A 22552-nucleotide genomic window follows, 5' to 3' on the forward strand; every position below is an offset into this window, starting at 1 on the left:
GGCTCTAGGTCGTGGCTCTTGAAAGTGGAGGTCTGACGCACTTTGGTGTGCTGAGAAACCACAGCAGCTGATAGGAGAGAGAGAGAGAGAGAGAGAGAGAGAGAGAGAGAGAGAGAGAGAGAGAGAGAGAGAGAGAGAGACAGACAGACACACAGAGAGAGAGAGAGAGACAGACACACACACACACACAGAGAGAGAGAGAGAGAGAGAGAGAGAGAGAGACAGACAGACAGACAGACACACACACACACACACACACACACACACACACAGAGAGAGTGAGCCATCGTCCTCTCCGTTCCAGGCAAGGCTCCTGCCCGCACCTCCTACACCATCTGAAACTAATTTACCAAGGTCAAGAAGCCAGGCAGGGAGATTACGCCGCTACAGTTACCTCAAATACATTTTAAGTGGCTTTAACTACGTAGGCTTCGATTGCGTGTAGAAAGGCATATGAATGTGTTTTAGTAAGCATAACTGGCAGAATCCATTTGACACCGCTGTGTGTACTCCACCCTCATTCTATGGTTGTGTAAAATAAAAGTCGAAACATATTTTTATGCAAACTTTTATTTGTGCTCCTACACTTCTACAGTATTTAAATGAAATGCTGTATAATTATTGCTGGGATAAACGCTCACATCTACACAATCATGTGCTAAATAGCACAGTTTGTGTTTTTATGTTGTTTAACTTAGTAATGCATACCTTTAGCATGTACGCCGCTTGATTGTGCATTTTTTATTTAGGTGGGGGTTTGAAACGGCTTTCAGTACAGGGATGGAAATAAGACTCCCATTGCATAGCGGTTTGATTTATTCCTGGTTTTACTAAGGCCCTCCCTGAGCTTGTTACCTATATACTGTGGTTAATCAACCTCTTACTAAAACCTGGAATGGGTGAAACTGCTTTACAGTTGGATGAGCCACTACGTTATCTGACAGTGTGCTGTGGTGTCGGCTTCTGAAGAGTGTGAGCATGAATGAAAAGCTGATGTTCAAGAGGAAAGGAAGCACGCTCATAGCTCAGTCATCATCTACAAGGTCACTGAGTGGCATGAAGTTAAGATTGCTGACATGTAATCTGGAATACTTCACATTATGAGATTAAAGGCGAATGCTTCTGAATTGTGCCATGCAAACCTATTTAGAAACAGAGATTGATAATGTAAAAATAACTTTTCTGCTGTTCCGGTGGCCACTTTGTGTACTTTTCCTATTTTGGGCTTATTAAAAATAAATATATAAAAAAAGCGTGCCGATAACTCTCAATATGCTAATCCCTACTCTGTAATCCCTGGAATGTTTTTGACATTCCACAACTCTGACCTTTCCTACCACCACAATCTCCAGACTTGCCTGTTTAGAGCAAAAGCCACCTGCTCCAGCCTCTCCCACCCTCTTTCACAGGACTCAATGGGGCGCTTGTTTAGACCACAGCCGTGTTGTGAGAAGCCCGGGTTTCATGGGTAAAGATAACACCTAGCAGCCCTGTCTTTCACTGCCGCACACAAGCCAGATCCTGCTAACACCTTCCTGTACAAGCAGGGTATAGGAAGAGTTAGGGTCTCGATCTGACTACAATCTATTAAATTAAATATACAATGATAATATAAGTGTTTCCTCAATTACTACGCTGGCTTGATCACATGCAGTCATGCTCTCCAGCCACGTCATGGAATTCAGAACAGACCTCCGCGGAACGATGTATAAACTCAGGGAACTAAAACTTACTGGACTCAAGACAGGACAAATAAACCAAGGTTGCTCTAATCAGAAACAGTTTTCTTATGAAATATATCAACAGTAAAGCAGTGAATAAAAAACTCAAAAGTACAGCAAATGTACTGTGTATGGGTTACATGCCCTGTTTTTTTAAGCCACTTAAAAAACATTCAAAGACAGCTCTTGGCTTGGTCACATCCACTTGTGCCAATACTCCTGTACACAGAGGCTTATAGTCCAGAAAGAAAGCTTTCATTCAGTACATTTTTCCTGGTTAACAATAAACATGCAATGATGAAAACCAGAAATCCCCACAGACAAAGACAAAGCAAAGAGTTTTAAACTGTTATCTCATTGCAAACTGTTATTCCCTAAAGAGGACTACACTAGCGTGCCGCAGAGATGCGTGCAAGTTCTTAATACTACCTATTCATACTGTAGCACTCACCCACTCTTCCCAAGAGTACCTGTGTTTGATATCAATGCACTCTAAAACAACACCGTCTTAACATAAAGGTACAGTGATTCTTATAATGGCACCCTTTATGGAGGAATCCTGCATCTCACTACTTTAAAATCTGCCTCAACCGCCCGCTCAATCAGTCAGAGTGCTCTCCTCTCCTCACCCCCCCTCCCCCACCCCCCTTAGCGTCCCAAAGGGTCATCCTTTCACTGAATGAGCTTTTTGTGCTTGCACTTTCCTTCAAACTAACCTTTGCTAAGGCTCACTGATCCCTCTGTGCTGCTACCTCCCAGTGCCTGTAATGCCACTCATAAACATTGAACTTGACACGCCAATTTACCAGAGTCTATTAACTGGGCTTTACAGGACGAGGAAGGGAGAGGAAGAGAAAAGGGAGTGCAGAGTAATGTGCCTCCCTGAACAGGAAGCCGTTTCCCTGATAACAGTAGTACTGTTCTTGTGATTTTAAGATTATTCCTTTAAATAAGATGCAGCTTCTTCCCATCTATCTTAAAGTGTGTTTTCCAAAACCTCACAAGACTCTCCCTCATGTAGGATGTCTAACGAGTTTAAAGTCTCTCGTATACTAAAGTGCATCATTGCGTTCATGCAGCTGTCTTTTTATAAACCATTAGACGTATGCACAGATGTTTGCGTATGTTTTGTCCTTGTGGTGTTGCAGACTGTTCCGCACCTCCAAGGACATCTCACAGCAAACCCTGACCACTCGTGAAATCAACTTCAAGACCTTTAGGTTAGAGGTTCGGTAAACACTGCAGTATCTTACGCTAGTTTGATTAAAATATAGTTTTGTTATCTCTGACCAAGAGAGGCAAAGATGCAGTCTGTGTGCCCTAGATGACTGAACTTAAAGGGAGCAATCTATTCCGTTGCAGTAGGGTTGCTTAGTGGCCCAGAGGATTCATTCAGATACCAGAATGGAAAAAAAATAGAAAGGACTTTAGAGAAAGTCTGGTATATTGGTTTGAAATCCATCTGCCTCTCCTATAAAAAAACAGAAGCCTTTTTAGCAGGAGCTGTTATTACCATGCCAAAGCCTGTGCAGAGATCCAACTCTCAGAGAAATCTTGCTGGTAAATACATTTCCTACTCGAAGTGGAAAAGGTCAAATATAGTGGTCTCCAATACATTTTTTTTAAAGCAATACTGTTTTTAAAAAAGAGGACTCCAACCAGAAACACATTTTTTATTTCCATTTTTACTGGCCAATCAGGGACCATGCATTTTTTTTTTTATTAGACTGAGAACAAAAGCTACTGAATTTCTTTTTACATAATTATTTGTGCTGAAGACTAAATCGGGGGAGAAAAACTGGATTGTAACAATTAGAAGGCATAAGAAGATGTTATAGCTGTCAAATTAAAATATGCTAACTTAGATCTTAAACCACAATCAGTAAATGTTTACGTTTAAACGGTACATTTCAGCTTACTGAAGTTAGCGTACACATTTGCAATATGGCATACCTGCGGCATCGCTACGTAAATACCAGGATGGAGTATTGAAGATTCAGCCAGCTTACAAAGGGAACTCTGGGAGGTCGGCTTGACCATTAAACATCACAGGAGACCTGAACCTGTATGACCATGCCACTAAACAAACCTGTTACATAGTGTCCAAACAAGATAAAACATAAAACTAGGACAGCTAGTTATATTGTGCACTGCTGTACAAACAGATCCTTTCTGGTCAACCTGTTTGTTCACAACCTTGAATAGAGGGCTATTTGCCCAAAGCACATTTCTCCAGATGCCTTGTCTCATGGTCCTTTACTTTTGCTCGAGGAATGTTACATCCATGTAAACAGTAGCTGCGGGGGGAGTTCTATAGATGTTGATGGTTTTAAAGCCAACACGCCTCCAGTGTGAGATCTCTCACCCCCAGTGTGGGGAGGTGGATCGGGAGGCTACCGTAGCTTTCAATTGTTCACCCTTAAACTTAAAAGCTCAGTCATGCGATTTTCCTTTTTTAAAACCAGCATTACTGAATCTTGTTGATTGTTGCTTCACTTAAACGCTCTTTTTATTTTCTCCTTAATTTTTCTTCATATGTTGTTATCTTCTTTTAATATTATTTAAATATCATTTCAAGTTATGGATGGGTTTCCTAATACGATAGTAATAAAATATTTAAAGAAGAGGAAAAGACATCCAAGAAGTGCATTAGGTGGATACGGTATAATTCTAAAGATGCTCAGATTAGCAGACAGTCATGGCAGACAATTCTCTAATTCCTGCAAAAGTGCACTGAGCTTGTTTGAAAGGTTAAAGTGTCAGAATTGAATAACTGGATATAATTAAAAGCTTAGATGGGCCTAATTAGAGAGGGAGAAGATGGAACAAAGCTGTCTGTTCTAGACTAGCTCAGGAGATGCAGAATTTAAAATGGAAAGTGACTTTTTTATACTCAAGGTAGACTATTTTTCACAAATAGTCTTGCATGCACAAACACACATAGACATCATATATATTACGCAACCAGAATTTAAAATGCATCTAAATGGAATACTCTGAATAATAACTGTACTCCCAGTGTGCACTGTTTCAACTGCTAATCAATCAAAGGAAGAACAGGATCACTCTATATGCAAGAAGAATCTTAAACAGTCAGTGAAATAGGAACATCATTAGGTGTCTGTCTACTTAAGAATTTATGTTTATGATTGAAGTCAGGTGACTATTTTACATTTATAGATGGATGGACTGACACAGTAAGCTATTGATAAAGACGCCTTGTCAAAAGCTTGTCTACTGGGCTACGTTTCTTTAGTTTTACTCAGATTTCATGATTGAGTGTTTGAATGACAGATAGATATAGAGTGCTACTCCTAGCTACTGTATGACTGTTCATCTGGCCTGGTAAAAGGTATGCATCAGTGAAAAGCCCCAGCCTCCTTTCTAGTGGAACGTGTGTGTGTCACTATTTCAACTAATGATATTCCAAGGCAGACTCAGGCCATGCCAGACTTCAGAAGTTCTTTCCGAATGCCTGTGTTATTAAAGGGGAGGGGGGACATGCGGTCTTTGAAGTCTCCAGTAACACAACCTGACTCCTCCCCTGGGAACGATCCCCTCATTGTGAGAAGCAGAGTCTTCAGTCAGCACTGCCGAGGCAGTGACTCACACACACACACAGCTCCCAGCTCTCACTCTCCACAGATTAGACACTGCTCATCAGCTGGACCCAGCATTGAGTGCATGTCCCCAGCTGGCCTAGCCTAACCTCTCCATACCTCTTCTCTTCAGCAGACTGCTGGGCGCTCACTAACTGACACCATCATAGGACTCATTACATAACCCGGACTGAAAATGAATGCGCAAGCATGTCAGCTTGCTATTGCAAATACGTTTGTTTTGTAAAACAATTGTCTGAATTCCCCTTTTTGTAAAGATAACTATGGATTCACTTCTGATTTTTTTTACCCGCTTTTGCCTGCATGTCTGTTCAAACATAGGTGTTCCAGTTCTTATCAACCCCTCCATAAACCAGAAGCATGAAAAATACAATCAGTCGGACATCCTTTGGTGTCAGTTTTTTTTTTTTCTCTCCAAAAGCCTTATAATATATAGAACTCTACAAGTGCTGTACTGTATTGTGCAAATTATACTAAAACTACAATTTTTGGGGTTATTTTGTTGATCATCTTGCTGATGATCTTCAGTATAAATTGGAGCGAGATATGCATCTCAATATAAATAATAATAATCTTAAATAGTTCCAATTGATTTAAAAATGTGAATCCTGCAAACCATGTCATTTATTTATGCTCCTCTCTTAGTCCATCCCAGACACATCAGGCATTTTCTATTACAAGCTTCGAATGAAATTAGTGCTGAGTTCAACTTTTCCTAATGGCTGTGAGAATTACAGAGCCCGCAGAATGCCTGTGGACAGGCACACACATTAGACACATGTTTTAATGGCACAGAGACACAGCAGACAGGAACCACTTGTTCTTATCGCTATAGCTTCTCATGTATTTCAATTAAAGCAGGAGGCAATTTGGTTTCTAAATCAGGCACAAGCAACCGATCCGGAAGCCAGAAGAGATCAGAGGCTTCCTGTCACTGTCCCCATGTGTGTGCCTGCATCGGGATACTGATCACAGATGGGGCTTTCAGCACAAGAGCAATGCATGAACCCAGCATAGTCATGTCCCTTCAGAGTGTATATAACTGTACAACACCAACATGCAATACATGGAGGCTGCTGCATAAGCTGCAGAGTCTGCTTCCTTTACTCAGTACACAAGCACGAAACTAGTTTTCACCACTTTCATAGCAACTCTATATTACAAAGGCTTGCACGGTCGCTTTAAACTGTCTTAAACCATCTGTACCAATAAATGGAACACTACAAGTATGTACAGAACAACAGATGCTGAGCTATTACAGTACAATTTCAAAAGTCAATTCCAGCAACTTTGATGTAATTCTTTATAATACTATTTGTCAAAGCCTTTTTGTCTGTTGTTAGCAATTCAATGTTTTTCTTGGCAAGTTATAAACATATTTCCAACATTATTCAATACATCAAGAAATATTAAAAAGAACAATCCTAGCATGTCAGTGCACTACAGTAGATGTGCAGTACTTACAATCCTTATCCCCTTTTTATGAACAAACACCCTCGTTTTGCTATGGATTTTACAGTACAGCATTAAATGTGACCCTGTTTCAATTTCTACCCTTTCATTATGCTTACAAAGTCAGGGCTTCTAATTTAATTTATCTTAATTCTTTCAACATTTTAAAGAGATCTCCAAAAAAATAAAATTACTCCAGTCAGAACGGCAGGTTTTAAACTACTATAACATCTGATCCCTTCGTGACTGTTCAAACACCACAGCTTAGAGGTTTGACTGTTGAAAAATAACTCCACTCAACACAAATGACCAGTTAACCAGTCCGGGCCTGGGTATGCACCTACATTTCCTTATAACTTACTTTCAAATAAGACACTAAGACTATTTAATTAGCTATAGTACGGTTGTCTTTTTACAAAGTTACTTTGTTGAGAGAGTTAAGTGGCTGCTGTTTTATTGCGGTACTCTTATCTTGCTCCACAGTTCTTAATACAGTGCTCCCAGTGTGTAATAAATACATGCTTGAAGACCATTCTCATCCCCTCCCCCAGCGACAGGTGCTCCCTGTCTTCACAAGGTCAGCTCCAGGTTGGTTCTTTTGAAGAGGGGATTCAAAGGAGAGAGAAGACCCAGGCTGCAGATCAAACACGCAGCTGTCTGAAATGTTACACTCTGCTGCCAGTCCCCCGGAACTCACTCAGTGACTTTAATCTAATAAATAGTTCCCCGTTTGAATCCTTTATAAAAGTTTACCACTGTAATTTTGCACTTTTCCCATGGTTATACTATGCATTTACCCTAGTTTATCCTGGTTTGCCATGTTTGTTAATATGCTTTACCATACCTTGCTATTCTTTACAATGCTTTCCTATGCTTACTGTGCTTTCACTGTGCATTATTACACGTTGCTGTACTTTTACTATGGGGAACCTTCATAAGGGATTAATACACCTTTCTTTTACACTTGTATGCTGTTTATAATAGTTCAGAGTCTTATTGCTACACTCATTTTAATTCCCCCATAGCTGCATCTATCTAGATAAAAGACTACTGTACAGTAAGTAACTATTCTTAAATTGATTTGATTTACTCAGTAGATACAAGGATATTTTTTCAGAAATCCAGACAGCAGATGCCACTATTCCACCGTCACTAGAGCGGGTCTGTAAAACTGAAACCTCAAAGTTGTTTTTATATCCTACAGAAATGGAAAACTTTCTCGTATGACATGATCATAGTCCTGTGCCAATAGCTGTAAAAATGATTAATCCTTGATATATTTTATACAGGTTAAACATCTCACTGGGATTCAGAATCTGTTTAGCAGAGGATACCTGCTGGCTTAAACATATTATATATACACATAACTAAGACGGTTGTTAGCATATAAATTAGGGATGTGCCGAAACTTGTATTTTCAGAGTAATTAACTTAGAGAAATCTGAAGCCGTTTGGTATGAATTAAATGGAATAAAACATGTTAATTACTCAACACAAAACAGTGCCGTCCCTCGGTCTGCCTTGTTTGCACAATTAGTGTGTTTCAATCAGTACCAATCTGGCTGTGTTATTTAATATAGAACCTGTCCTGATCAAACTAACTAAAGCATATATATGTATTACAATCAATAATTTATTTTATCCTTTTGATATTCAATCTTTTTCTTTCACTCTCTTTAGAAATGTGTCATCTTTGCAGTGTATTGTGGGATTGTAATACTGGCCAAGGTGTCGCCTCTGGTTAAACTCAACAAAGAAATAACTATCCCAGTTCCCACAGCGGCAGCGCTTGAGTTGGGTTTAAGGAAAGGTCACGTTTACTTGATGAATCAGTTGCACTTGCTAGTTTTGCAACATATTTTCATTGTATGGCAGTAGAGCAATGTTAGCACCCTGGATGAGAGGGAAATGTGCTTATCCACGAGTATCCGCACACCCCTATTATAAGCCCATATTGATACAATATAATATTAGCTGTTTAATAAACAAACATGTAGCGTTCTGTTTTACCAAGTGATCTTCAGTGGCAATACAGTGTAAAGAAATGCCACAGCATATTGCGCTTCTAGTGTGGTTGATTATGTCATCTGCAAATGGTTTAATTAATTTACATTGTTTAAAAGGTTGGAATTGACCATTTACTAAAATAGTAAAGGCATCTGTCAGGTATTTTAGTCACGTGCTGATAGATAAAGAGTTCGTCTCCAGGTTAACACATCAGTCACAATACAGCAAGCTGCTCACACCATTATGAAAATGTCTAAATATATAAAATGAATTAAAATAATAAATAAAATTAAAAACACTAAGAGCACCATCCATCACAGTGCTGGGGTAATGACTATATATATATACTGCAATTCATCCCGGGACTGATTAAGTAAATAAATAAATAAACCTGACACCCTCCAAACAACATCAATCACACACTGCTGGGGTGCTGACGTAGTGTAGCCAGGATGTCTTGCTTTCTTGAACTGGAGTGTCCTGTCAAAGAGGATTTTGTTACCTTTTAAAACGCAGTAACTTAGCCCTCTAGAACTAGTTTAAACGTACAATAAAAAAACAAAGTAAAATGCTAAGTTTTTCATTTACTTCTATTTTTTATGCTTTTTTTTAGAGCATTTTACTGCATTGGGGAATCAAACTGAATTGTATTAAATGCTAATCTGTTATCCACAAATTACCCCTTAAAATAGCCATAGCAATTTTTTTTTAATTTCAACCCACATATCCGACTCTGCATGGCATTGGATTCCAAGTTACTGTGTCCAAAATGCTGCAGTTGACAGCTCTATACAGTAAGGTTATGTTATGAATTTCTTAATCGCTCTCCTTATATTTTTCCCCCAATGTGCACTGAAGGTAACAGTTTTCTCACGGCAAGTTATAAATACAAATACAGTATATTACACTACGCTGTGCCTTTTTCAATTATCACACAGCCAGCAATTAAAAAACCACCAACAGTTACACAAGGTTACAGCGATTACTGCCAAACTGGAGCAGAGAAGGCCAGTTACAATTTGTACTTGTTTTTGTGGAATAGCAAGCAGTACAAAAGGGCCCCACTGGAAAGCAACGTCACACTCCAGAGCTTATTATCAGGCCCTGTACCCAAAGAAAAATATCGAGCTGGATAGAAACCAAAAGCCATGCCCTTTCAGTACCTCCTCAGCCCCACTGTCAGTCTCCCATAAAAACTGTACACCTCGGTGCTTGAGACAATACCGCTGTGGGAAGGACTGTCGTTGCGTCCTCCACATCCTCTAAAGCCCTGCCTGAGGGGAACAGTTTTTGGGAAGCTGTGATATTTGAACAGTCACAAAGGGATCGGATGTTATAGTAATATACTGAAGACGACGCAGCTTAAAAAACTCTTTCCTCAAGGCTTTACGAATAAACGGTTGCCATGGTAGATTTGCAGTTTAATTTTGCAGATTGCCATGCTTTCTCCATTAGATGCTTTACTATACATGTTTAACCATGCTTGCTTATGCCTTACCATGTCTCTTTGCTATTATTTTACCATGGTGCACCGCAGTAAACTGTATTTTCATCTGTGTAGACAGCAGGTCGGTGACATACTGCTCAATTATCAATATCATTGGCCACTGGGAGTGGGCAGCTGTTTCTCCATTATGACTTCCAGCCCAAAACCCCACTTTCACACTCTTTACTTTCAATGAATTCATTCAGGAGAAGCAGCATCGAGTACTCTCAAGAAGAATATGGAAGATCAACCACAGCTATAGTGATGTGATGACATATTAACACAGTGTGATAATTACATCCGGAACACAAAATTATAAGTAACCTAAAGAAAAATTGCATGTTGGTAATACACTTTTGGTGTGATGATGACATTGAAATTTGCAGCAACACCACACACACAAAAAAAAGCTACTTACGCAAAGTTTAGCTTTTAGGTGCCATATTATAGTAGTTATACTGTAGTGAGTCCTTTATTAGTATAAAACCCATTTTAAATATGTTTGAACACCAGAAAATGACGCTTGTCGTTTATCCTGTACATAATGATGCAAAATCTCAAAGGAGATTTTAAGATTTTATCTGACGTAGTTTATAATCACAACATGAGCACATGAAAAAAGTTAACAAGCTAACCGCGCACCAAGAAAAACTATTCAAATATTCAAACTATTAACCCCTGACCTCGCTGGGGACATGAATCAATATCTCGGTTCCAGTAACCAGTTATTATAACCAATTACAGTATCCTGGCTGGAGGTTAAACATGCCTCAGTCTAATAAAAACAATAAGTACTTGGGCAGCTTAGTACAATACATAGGGCTGGAACAGCGAGAGTCTCATGTTTCACAGGCAATAGCAAAAGTGTTACCAGTGTTTACAGCATTACAAAAGTAAATACTGGAGTACAACTATATAACAAAAAATAACAGAAGGGCCAGGTGTAAAAGTGTGATGCTCTTTATATTTGAAAATGTTCATACACAGAACGATTTGGAAGGCGACTCATACTGCATTATGAAATTTCAGATCCGTGGGATATATCTAGCCACAACATTATTTCACTCATTTGTCAGTGTAAAAGCAGGAAAATATTGAATCTCGAAAAACCTCTGGAACAATTTAAAAGTTAATAATTTAACAGCAGGAAATGTGCAAGAAATGCCAGGGGATTTTATACATTGAGTTTTGGCCACGCACACACATACAGTAAACTGAGTAGCCCCCTCCAGACATTAACTGCTGTGTACATTTTAACAAGTGTGCTCAAATGGACAAGGACTCCCGCATAACCAGATATTGTTCATTTCAGGCAGTGGAATGGAAAGGGGAACATAACATGAGGTCGAGTAGACAAACGTTTCAGCTACCAGGTGAACAATGTAGCAACCAGTTGCCAGAGTACAATTCTCTAAAAACATCCATGAGAGATGCTGATGAAGTTGAAAAAAGTCCTGTTCAAGTAAGCTAAAGAGATTTGTATTAACCCTCCCTGTGTCGAACAAATAGCACATCACAAGCAGGTCACGTCTGGAATTGTTCAATTCAATTCCAGGTGGGACGAGTTCATAGGTGTAACCTTATCCAGGTCTGCAGAGGGGATGCTGGAGGTTTTAATCAGGAATCTCAGCATGGGGCGATTAGTGGGGACCGTTCACTGAAACAAATCTGTTTCTACTTAGAACTGCAGCCGCAGTGATGGTACTGTGAATAACCAGCACAACAGTTTTAATAATTTCCTACAGCCCACAGCAAACCCGTTTACACACCAATTTATGTTTAGAATTTCTGTGAACACCATCATATGTGTGCAAGATGATGTAATAAAGCAAGATGATCCATGCTTTAGAAGGAGATGTCACTACAATCACTTTTTTAAAGGTTTATAGGGAAGTTAGCGTCTTCTGATAGTCACAATAATTTAGTGGCAACTTTTTGTTCACAGTGGAAATCCTGGTATGTGAGAGACAGGGTGCAGAATGGAGTGGTGGGGGGGTTGTTGGATGGAAGTTGAGATAAAGTGTAAAACTTGTTCAGGAATTTTTATATTTTTTATAAAGTTCTCTGCTCAGCAAAAAAAGCTACAACTTATTTCCCATTCCTACCTTATCTCAACCACCTACTCCATTAAGAACTCTCTATTTATAACTATGTTGATAGTCATGGGAAAAAATCAATTACTGTTAAATATAGAGCACTATAACAAATAATCTAAAGATTTCTATGGCATTTTCCTTTGATCTTACGGTTGGTCAACTGTACGATTCAGCAACTTCCTTCATCGAATAAACCAGTGGACACCTAAGACAGACACCTAAAACAAATGTACACACTCACTTGACACACATACTATACATACATACATACATGCACACACTAACATGTAATCACATTCACACATGCATACAGTACAGACCTTGGAATGACTTTGCAGCAAAATCATTCCAAACTTTCATGTTTCTGGTTTGTGAAGCTCAGAAACTCCAATCTCTCAGCGGGAGGTAGGAAACAGACACCACCCCCCCCCCAACCCAAAACCCCTTCCTTGCGGAGCATGCCAGCACAGTTCCCGCTCGCCTGTTATTTTCGTTCTGGATCAGCGACGGTCACTACATGTGCCATAAAAAAAGCTACACAACATAAAACCTGATCCTCTGGGTGGGGAGAGGGGGTGGAATATCTGAAGTTATGATTTTTAGTCCAGCCAGTAATTAAATACACATTCCAGTAAAGGTATTGTAAGCTGTGGAACATAATTGCATTAATTTTAATAAGCTTCCATCTCTGTCCTCTGGTCGTGGTCTCTGTGCTGAACAGACATGAAAGTAGTGGACTTCAATGTAGTGCATACACTTATGTATGGATGTGTTCCTATTCCATAATCTCATGTGCTTGTATATGGGACTATTTTATCAGAGAGAGGAAAGCTAAAACACATCAGCAGATCAGCTAGGATATATTTGTGAGTTCAGGAGTGAAATTCTACGAGGCTCTGAACCTGGATCCGTTTGCTCACAGTTCTCATCTGTGGCCACACCCAGCACTGTATCCTCAAACTAATAACTTAAGAACAAAGGCATTAAGGAAACATGAGCAAAAGAAGCAGTTCTCAGCTGAAGTTCCAGCTGCAGTCGTCCCCAGAGCTCAGAGTGTGGGTTGGAGGGGCTCCTTCCCAACCTGTCGGAGAGATAGCATTAGAATATCACCTGGAGACTTCCAGGGTGCAAGCCAGCAGGTCCTGCTCCCACTCTGAAAGCCTACATTGTTTCACTTGGAGTCCAGTCCTGTCAAATGAAGGGAACTTGGGGATTGGAGGGGCTTAACATTTCCCTGTGTGAATCCCAGAGCAGCCAAGCACAAACCAATTTACCATCTGGGCCGGCACATTTTATATCCACGGTACTCTTTGCATGTGTGTGTGCGTGCATACATTGGCATGCAAAGTGGTGAATTTCTACTGTTTTCTTTGGTGCAGAAGTTCATTTAAACTGACATTTGAATTTAACAGGACACAAATGAGACAAAGGATAACTACTGTACAAGATTTAGCAAGCCATTTATATTACTGGACAGGTTTTCTCATTTTGCTTTTTCAGGAGTGTTCCGTAAATGCTCTGGTCAACCCCCAGTTCTTCTTGTATTTGCTCTGTTTAATTTAGAGCAAAATCCAATGATTGGACTCTGGAGACATTGACAGGATATATATATATATATATATATATATATATATATATATATATATATATATATATATATATATATTTATATATATATATTAACCACTACTCCACACTATATCCAAACAGCTAAGTTAGTATAAAGGGATCAGCTGTATAAAGACAGGTCATTCCAGCTCAAGTGGACCACATTCTCAGAGGGGTGTTTCTTCCATCTGTGGTTGATGATTAGATGGAAAAAGGATCCAGGGTGGGTGTTGTGTGTGAGGGCCTGTATCATGAGAATGTGTGTGAAGGTGGTGTCAATTTTGATGAACTTTGACATAATTCTCCTCCATGTGACCTAGACAAATATCATTAGTATAATGTAAAGCTTGCATTAAAGGGCTTTCCAACACAAGTCAGTGCCTTATAGGTTCGGTGACCCCTCTTGGCTCTCTTGAGGTGGAATGACCCAGATGTGATGTCTACAAAAACAGCCAAATAACATAAAATGGATCAGCCTTACAATGAGATATCTACAAAGAAAGAGTAGCCCTAAAAATGTGAAACTAGCCTTGCAAGACACAACAGAACTGGGGCTAAGTCCCCACATTCCATTCATAAACTCAAACTTGTAGGAGAGAACGGCTGACATTAAAATGGGGGTCAAGATTGGACAATGTCTGTTGATAACCATAAAGAATGTATCATTTTCTTTAGCCATTGTACTGAAAAACAAGTATCACTTGAAAAACAAGGTCATTTCGGTATAGGTGTGAGAGGCAGCAACCAATGAGCAGGAAAGATGTCCAGACCACCAATCATTCAGCATCTCTGCACTTTTCAACATTTGTTTCTAATTTATTTTTCTGAAAGCTTGGAAACATCTATCACATGTTAATGTAAACAGTTGTCAGCTTTCTATTTGCAGTATACACAAAAGGCATAAAACATTCATGTTGATTGATTCTGGCTTTCACACTTGACTGCAGCCTGTTTACAATATATCATACGGATAAACAGAAAAATGCTATTAAAAACCAACAGAATTTTCACTGCCATCATCTTCAGGTAACAAGGATGATGTTGTTATTTAAAGGGGACCTGCACCCAAAAGGGAAATGGCAAGTTTTAAAGCACAATAAAATGTAGTCCTGTTTTTCCTGCTGTTATGGAGTAGTCAGGGACTTTTGAAATGATCTCATCATTTCTCTATTCAGAATAAATAATAATTCAAATCATCCCATGGCAAAAAAGTGAAGTTGTTTTATTGTTCATTCCATTATAGAATTACAGAATCTTCACCATGAGTGGAATGGACAGAAACTCACTGTTGATGGGACTCTTGACAATTTAAAAACAGAAATCATTTCATATATTTTTCTGGCCTGGAGTGGCTCCATTGAAGAGCAACCAGACTAATACCAGGGCTTAAAGAATTAAACTATAAAGACAGTTTGAGAGACCTGAATGTATTTATCCAAGAACAAATAAGAATTAGATGGGATATGAAGTCTTCAAAATATTAAACACAAACCCTAGCGAATACTTGAAGCATAGCACATAAACCAGGACCAGACGACACAGTTGGGTATTAAGTGGAGACAGACATAGGACAAAGAGAAGGAGACATCATTACACAGTGGTGAGGGGATGGGATGGGTTATTTATAGTCATAATATAGATACTGAAACACTGGGACCCTTTAAGACCAGTATCTGTAGCACCCGGACAACCTTTGATGTAAAGACGACCAGAAAATGAAAGCAGAGGTTTAGTGCAGTCTTGAAAGACCTTGGCTCTTCCACTCCGGTCCATTGTAGGACTTTGTTCCAAACACTTAAAATAATTATTTAATGAACCCTGCTAAATATCAAATGCATAATTACAACTAAGTCTTAGACTACCCCTGTGTAAAACACAAGGAGACTTGTTTATGGTTTTCCCCGTTTTCAAAACAATAAACAACTCAGAATGTCAGAGCTACAGTGTTCCATACCATGTTCAATTTGATACTGGTATGTTAGCTGTTCACCAAAGTTTTCCATGCATCGTTCTAGCTTTATGTGCACTACTAATGAAACTCACACACACCTGGCTAATGTAAAATAAACACAAGCACCCCCTGTGGTTTTGCTTACACTGTAATTGAAAGAAATGGCAAAATAAAAAAAGCCATTCAGAGAGCCAGTTAATTTATTTTCTCTTTTTTCTTATTTCCACTTTTCAGTAGAACAGATAGCCTTTTCTACTTATTATAGGATTTGTCAAACTTTAAACCAGTTGTGTAATTGTTGGCTATTTTCCCACCCTACCCCTGATTTCCTGTCTGGGTCTGGTTTCCATAGAGACGACAGGAACTGCAGCATATGGAGGCTTCTGCAGCTGGTAGGCCTAGGCCCAAAGCCCAAACCCTAAAGCCTGGTGCCACATGTAGGTCATCCTCCAAACAGACACAGTATCTAGCACACTGGCTTTAACTTAGGCCCTTTAAATACATTTAGTAACAACCTCAGCCCTTTGTAATTCAAACAGCATGTGATTTAAATGGAATAAAATACAGTATATTTATACAATGTCAAGTTGGTTAGTCCAGACAAGTTATAGAGGAAAATAGTCAATAATTGAGGAAAGATACAAAGTCTAGATTTTCCTCACATTTTTTCTGCCTAAACATCAGGGTTACCAATCACCAGAAGAACTGCAGGTGGCTGTGAGACTGCAGTGCAATCGGTTTTCAGAAAAAAACAAACAACTTAAAACTAGAACCTGTACAGCCAATAGAATGTTGCACAGGAAAATGAAATTCACAACACCTTCTTCTTCAAGTTCTTCTATAAGTGGTTTGCAGCTCAAATGTACATTTTCTTAAAGGGGTTACAAAAAAGAAGAATATTGTTACAGGCTACTTGCACAGAAGATGTTGCATTGGAACAAAAAATACAAAAATAAGACACAAAGCAACTTAACCAACATTCTCTTTAAAATCAAAACAGCTGATCAGCAAAACTCTCTGCCAACTCGTTTCCTACAGAGCACCATTTGTGATTGCACGCCCTTTCCAGAATTAATTACAAGGGAGAGGCAGCCACATCTCACTCCCATATGTTATTCAACAGCTGGTGAAAGCCCTATTACACCCTTGGAATATGGACAGGTGGATATGGACACTTTACCCGCACAATTATTCAGTAAAGAAATATCCACTAAATGCATTTGACGCTTTCCTGCTTGTCATAAAGACACATTTAGGGTGTCGTGTTTTGTTGTTGTTTTTTTTAATGAATGAAACAACATTGTGTCACTAAAATTACAATAGTGCTTTAACCCAACAGAGATGTCACTATGTGCCTATCTTAACAACAAGGCTAGACTGAAGGCCCTCAAGACAGTGACTGAGCTGGGAGATGAAACAGGGATCTCCTGGCTCTCTGCCCTCAAGGCCTCATTGCCTCTTTGCAGAATCCCTCTGTAAACAAAAAACTCTCGCTTTCCTGCTTTCTTTCCTTTATCTGTTTGGTTTCGCTTGCCAGTTGTTTTGATGTTTAGTGTGCAGAATTCTTTCCTCTTCCTATCCTTTTTGGTACATAAACTGCTCTTTGTTCCTCTCAAGTCCAGATGCTGGCTTTGCGAACCAAAATTCTGGACACTTTCAGCACAAAACAACATAAGTTTTCCAGAAAACCTACCACTACTTCAACCCCTATCTTTTGTCCTTACATTCCCCCCTACTCCACTATTTCACTACATCATTCCCCTCTCCTCCTCTTCCCAGTTTCACCACTGTATTTTCTGATGCCCAGAAAACTCAGAAATGTTTAATGAAAGGTAACAAACTAGCACAGAGGACTTAAAAGAAGAACAAATTGTTACAGATAGACATGGTCAAACCTATGTCTAATGGTCTTACTAAGTACTACTCTGTTTCATATTTACATGGATGGTGCCATCCAATTTTTTAAATTAATTAAAAACTAGAACCAAACAATCTTGCAAAGTTATCTCGCCAATGCTCTGATTTCTATATGCATATATGGGTGTAATATGTAATGTAATAGTCCAAAACTTTGAGTTCTTTGGAACCGATATCTTGGACATGCAGTAAACACAGCGTACAGCAGAAAATATGCAGCTACGCACACAGAAAAGATAATCTCTCAGTTTACATTTGCTAAAGTAATGACTCATGTCTGTGTTTAGAGTTCAGGAAACGTGGAGCGTGAAAGGGGCTGGGGATTTTTTTGGGGGAAAATAAGCTCAATCAGGAGTATACTAAGATAACATCGAATCTTGCTTCTATCAGAAACTGCCCTATTTGTCTGTTCAAACCAAGTGGTTTACTTCACTGCTTTAAAATCTTCAACGTGCATGAAGCCCTTTTATGGGCATAACTGTCTCTAGGGGTGTAACTACAGTAAAGTCATGATACACAATATGCAGGTCACAATACTATTCTAACCCCCATACAATGTAGTCATCCTGAGGGGCTACTTCTGTTTCATGTGTAAAAGATCCAAATGATTTTATGTAATCATTAACCACTGAGCTTCTTAAACACACTATCTCCCAAACTGCAGCCAACAGCACTCTTACAACTGAGCTACTCAAACCCACTACCTTCCAAACTGCAGCCCAGCACTCTTACAGTTAAGCTACTCTAACCCACTATCTTCCACACTGCAGCCCAGCACTCTTACAATTGAGCTACTCAAACCCACTATCTTCCGCACTGCAGCCCAGCTATATGACTGATCATTCCAACCACTCATTATAATTTGGCTTTCCATGGGGTCCAATAGTAGCTCTAAAATTATTGCTGAATTTATTAAGCGATTTGCAGAAAAAGCAGAGAAAATAATATACCGTGTTATTGGAGCTGTAGATGTAATTTTTGAGTTAAAGAGTCTCAGATGTCAAGCTCTATTCTTGTGAAAGTGGTGTTTTTATACTGTATAGTAGACAAGATTTTCAGACTTTCCAGGCAAAAAGGCCTGAAGACGAATAAAATGAATTCGTTTTTAGTGGATGACATAGACACAGACACACAATTATTTAAATGAAAATGCATATTCTATTTTTATTTGATTTCAGACATCTTTTCAAGCATTGACTGCTCCTTACAGAGAGTTTCTGGTACAAACACAGTTTTAAGAAACATAAAAGATAAAAGCTCTTTCAGTCTGTTTAAAATGTTCACAGAAGTGCAAAGGGCTATTGTCTGCCTGTGAAAACCTTTATTTAGTCGGGTGCTGGTGAACCACAAAACAAGCCCCGGTTACAAAGCACTGCGTAGCAATCAACAAGCTCTGTAAAAAAGAATCAGCCGATTCCAAGAGATTATCAGCTTCACACTAAAGACTACGTCAAACCAGAAAAACGTTTTTGATAAGCCCAGGGTGTGTTCTTAATAATGCAGCCCCACATGCTCCATGATCCTGTGTAAATCATTACACAATGGGTTATTGTGCAGATTCATTTTTACTATTCCTTAAAGTGCTCCTTAATTGGCCTTATGCAGTTTCTGTCTGAGAAATTCGACAGTAGCTGAACACCAACCATCCAACTTGACCAATTTTACTTGGTTCTAACTTACAGCTAACTGCTCTGGGTCTAATATACAACATGTCTACAACTGATCATGTGAAATAGTTCCTAATAAACTGTATTCCCCCCCTCCCCCAGGGAAAGTTCTGTAGAAAGATGATCTGGATACAAATGTGTTCATTTGCTGAGTGTTTGCACTAACAGTGCATATTGTATTCCGACTTTCTGCCCATCACTGTTATTACATGTATACTGCTGTATTGTTGCTTGAAGTTATAACAGCTCCTGCAAGCTTGGTCCTGCATTCTGAAGCTATGCCAGCCTGGACACTAGCTAGTGTAAAGTTTTCCTCACTAGCCAGTCACCATTCAAAGTCCCTAACAGAGAACACAGTATGGCAGGTTGTATTGCCAAACTGAGCGATTAAGAAGCAGAAGATCAATTATCCTGTTACTGCAGGACTGCCTTCTCAATAGAAGCAGAACGTTTCTCTTTACTTTGTGATTGAGATATAAAAGAAGGAGGGCTAGGCAGCTCAAGGGAAACCCTTTTTTATTATATTTGCAAAGCCAGAACTTGAAAGATGGACTCTAGCCAACACAATGGTGTTTACTGCAGTAAGAAACTGTGGCAGCATCTGTTTAAAGTTATAGGATGGAATACTGCACTGCAATAGCAAGCCATACATTGGAAACCATGCTACTTTTTTGGAATCATTAGATGCTCTCAATAAATCTCATGTTTCTATGGACTGCAGTATTTTCAGTAGTGTGGCGAAAGAGTGGTGATCAAGGTGCAATTTGTTAGTTTTGTATATATATATATATATTTTTTTTGTCAGAAGAAATTTAAACTCTTAATGTAACAAAACGTCTTAACTTGTTAACAACAAAGACACACGTTGAGTCCCTGAATTAACCTTCTTAGCTCCTACTTTGGTGGAATTTTAACTCACCATAGTAATCTGCTCATAAATTATTATGAAAAGTACAGTAGTGATGCACTGACAGCAGTAACTTGAAGTGAGCATCCTTTGGTCTGAAACACCACTAAAACACTTGTACTAAGGACGGCAAGATCCCTGGTTCAAATCCCCCCATCCCCGTATTGCGACACCCAAGACAGGCTGTACTTACCATTGGCGTTCTTTCCGCAGATTAGGTGCTCATAAGGCTGAAAGAGCCCCCAAAGTTCTGCGTCGTTGTTGACAACAATCTCCAACGCTTCTCCTGTGATCACGCTACCTCCATCATGGTGCTGCGGCTGCTGTCCAGCCAGCACCCGCGACCTCACCTCATCCACCAGCCCCTCCATGCAGGCAGTCAGACAAATAGCAGCGTACTCGTGGATGCGCACAGAGATGCGGGTGTCAACCATCCAGCGGAAGAAGCGGCCAACAGAAAAGGCGAGCCCGCAACGGGACGACTTTCCCTTGCGGAGCCACTCTCCAGCGCTCATGCTGTAGAGCGAGATAGCCTTGACCATGGCTGACATGCAGCTTTCAGAGAGCGCCCAGCTGAGCACCAGTCGGATGGCGCTCTGGACCTCGAAGCGGGTGCACCGGGAGTGCATGACGCTAAGACGCTGGGCTTCCCTGGAAATTCGAATGAGAGCCCTCCTCATCAGCAGGGAGAGCTTCCGGATAGCTTCTTGGGAAAACACAGTACCCTTCCATGCTCCTTTGCGCAAAACCTTGCCCACCTCCTCGTCGGTCCAGGGAAATTCCTCCAATTCCAGAAGCCTGGGACACTTTGAGAAGATGTCCTCCGGGTCCTCTGGTAGGACAGTGTTAACTGTATCCCAGCTGTTGTTTCTGCTGTTCATAGACCCCGAGTAGTACCACCAGTTGCCCCTGTGCGGAGCGCTGATGAAGTTGGACTTGGAGGAGGATAGGCTCAGGGAGTTGCAGGAGTCACCTGCCCCATAGCCAGAGTCCAGGGTCAGGTCCTCAAGCGTCTTCATGGTCGAGTGGTACACCCCTGCCATGGTTTGCTTATGGTGGTTGTACTTAGTAGCCAACGACTGTGCGCATCGGTCAAGCTGCGATACCAAACTTTGTACAGCGTGCAAGTAAAGAAAAAACAGATGCACACAGGTGTTTAAGCACTTTAGCACTCTTTAAAGAAAGGTTTACTGTATCGGCCTGGATAAAACAATACCCACTGTATTATAATAGTAGTGCTATAAATATTTTTATGATGCAATACGACCAAAAATAAAGATTTTTCGTGAACAGACAGCAGCGTGTTTCATTTTTAGAAACTACATTCATGCATACATGTCCCGTCCAATTTTGGAAAGGTCCCTTCTTTCACAAACTGTTTTTGTTTCTCCCAAATTCCGTCAGACTGCCATTCCTGGCTTTTCAATAAATTGAATTGAACTTTTTATAAACACACGCTAATTACTTCCTCCGTGAAAATCAATATTGACAGTTTTATTGAAGAACGCCGACTCCTTCCTCGTAGACAAATCCATATTTATTTTTTATTTTTTTGACAGCTTTTGAAAACAAAAGTTACCGTGCGGCACACACTGCCTGAATCTCTAACTCCCAGGACTTTTTTTACTCAATGCACAGAGCAAACACCGGCCTGCTAGTATTTTAATGCGATGCTTGATGTTGCCCAATCAGCAGCCCACAGTAGCTATTTGCAGCCAATCAAATGGGGAGTGGGGTGTGGCATTCAAATCAGCATATTTTTTTTTTCTGGTCTAATGTCCCCAATTGACTGCAGTTACTGGAACGGACAGCATACGCTGCTTTTAATATAATATAAAAAGTAAAAAGTGTACTACCATAAAGATAAACAGGTAAACCTGATGGAATTACAGTAAACACATACTAAGAATCGAGTACAGTACAGTACAATATATTGTGTATAAATAAGTATAAAGTACACGACAGTATTAAGATAATGCTAAAGTGTTGACTAATTAAACTGACAATTCAATTTAAGGCTGTTATTATGAATAATAACATTATTATTATTATTATTATTATTATTATTATTATTATTATTATTATTATTATTATCTACAGAACTTGTAGTTTTCGTTTTT

General features: G+C 39.6%; 1 protein-coding gene across 1 annotated transcript in view; it reads right to left on the bottom strand.

The window, feature by feature from the left end:
• The window catches only part of LOC117432141 (ankyrin repeat and BTB/POZ domain-containing protein 2-like), a 41913-nt gene extending 19862 nt beyond the window's left edge, over positions 1-22051 (bottom strand). Inside the window, exon 1 of the mRNA XM_034053661.3 lies at positions 20626-22051. Within this exon, the coding sequence (XP_033909552.3) occupies positions 20626-21475 (850 nt within the window). The 5' untranslated portion in view covers positions 21476-22051. The remainder of the gene's footprint in view (positions 1-20625) is intronic.
• Between the last annotated feature and the right edge of the window lie 501 nt (positions 22052-22552).

This window comes from Acipenser ruthenus, chromosome 27, assembly GCF_902713425.1.
Source record: "Acipenser ruthenus chromosome 27, fAciRut3.2 maternal haplotype, whole genome shotgun sequence".
NCBI classification, from domain to species: domain Eukaryota; kingdom Metazoa; phylum Chordata; class Actinopteri; order Acipenseriformes; family Acipenseridae; genus Acipenser; species Acipenser ruthenus.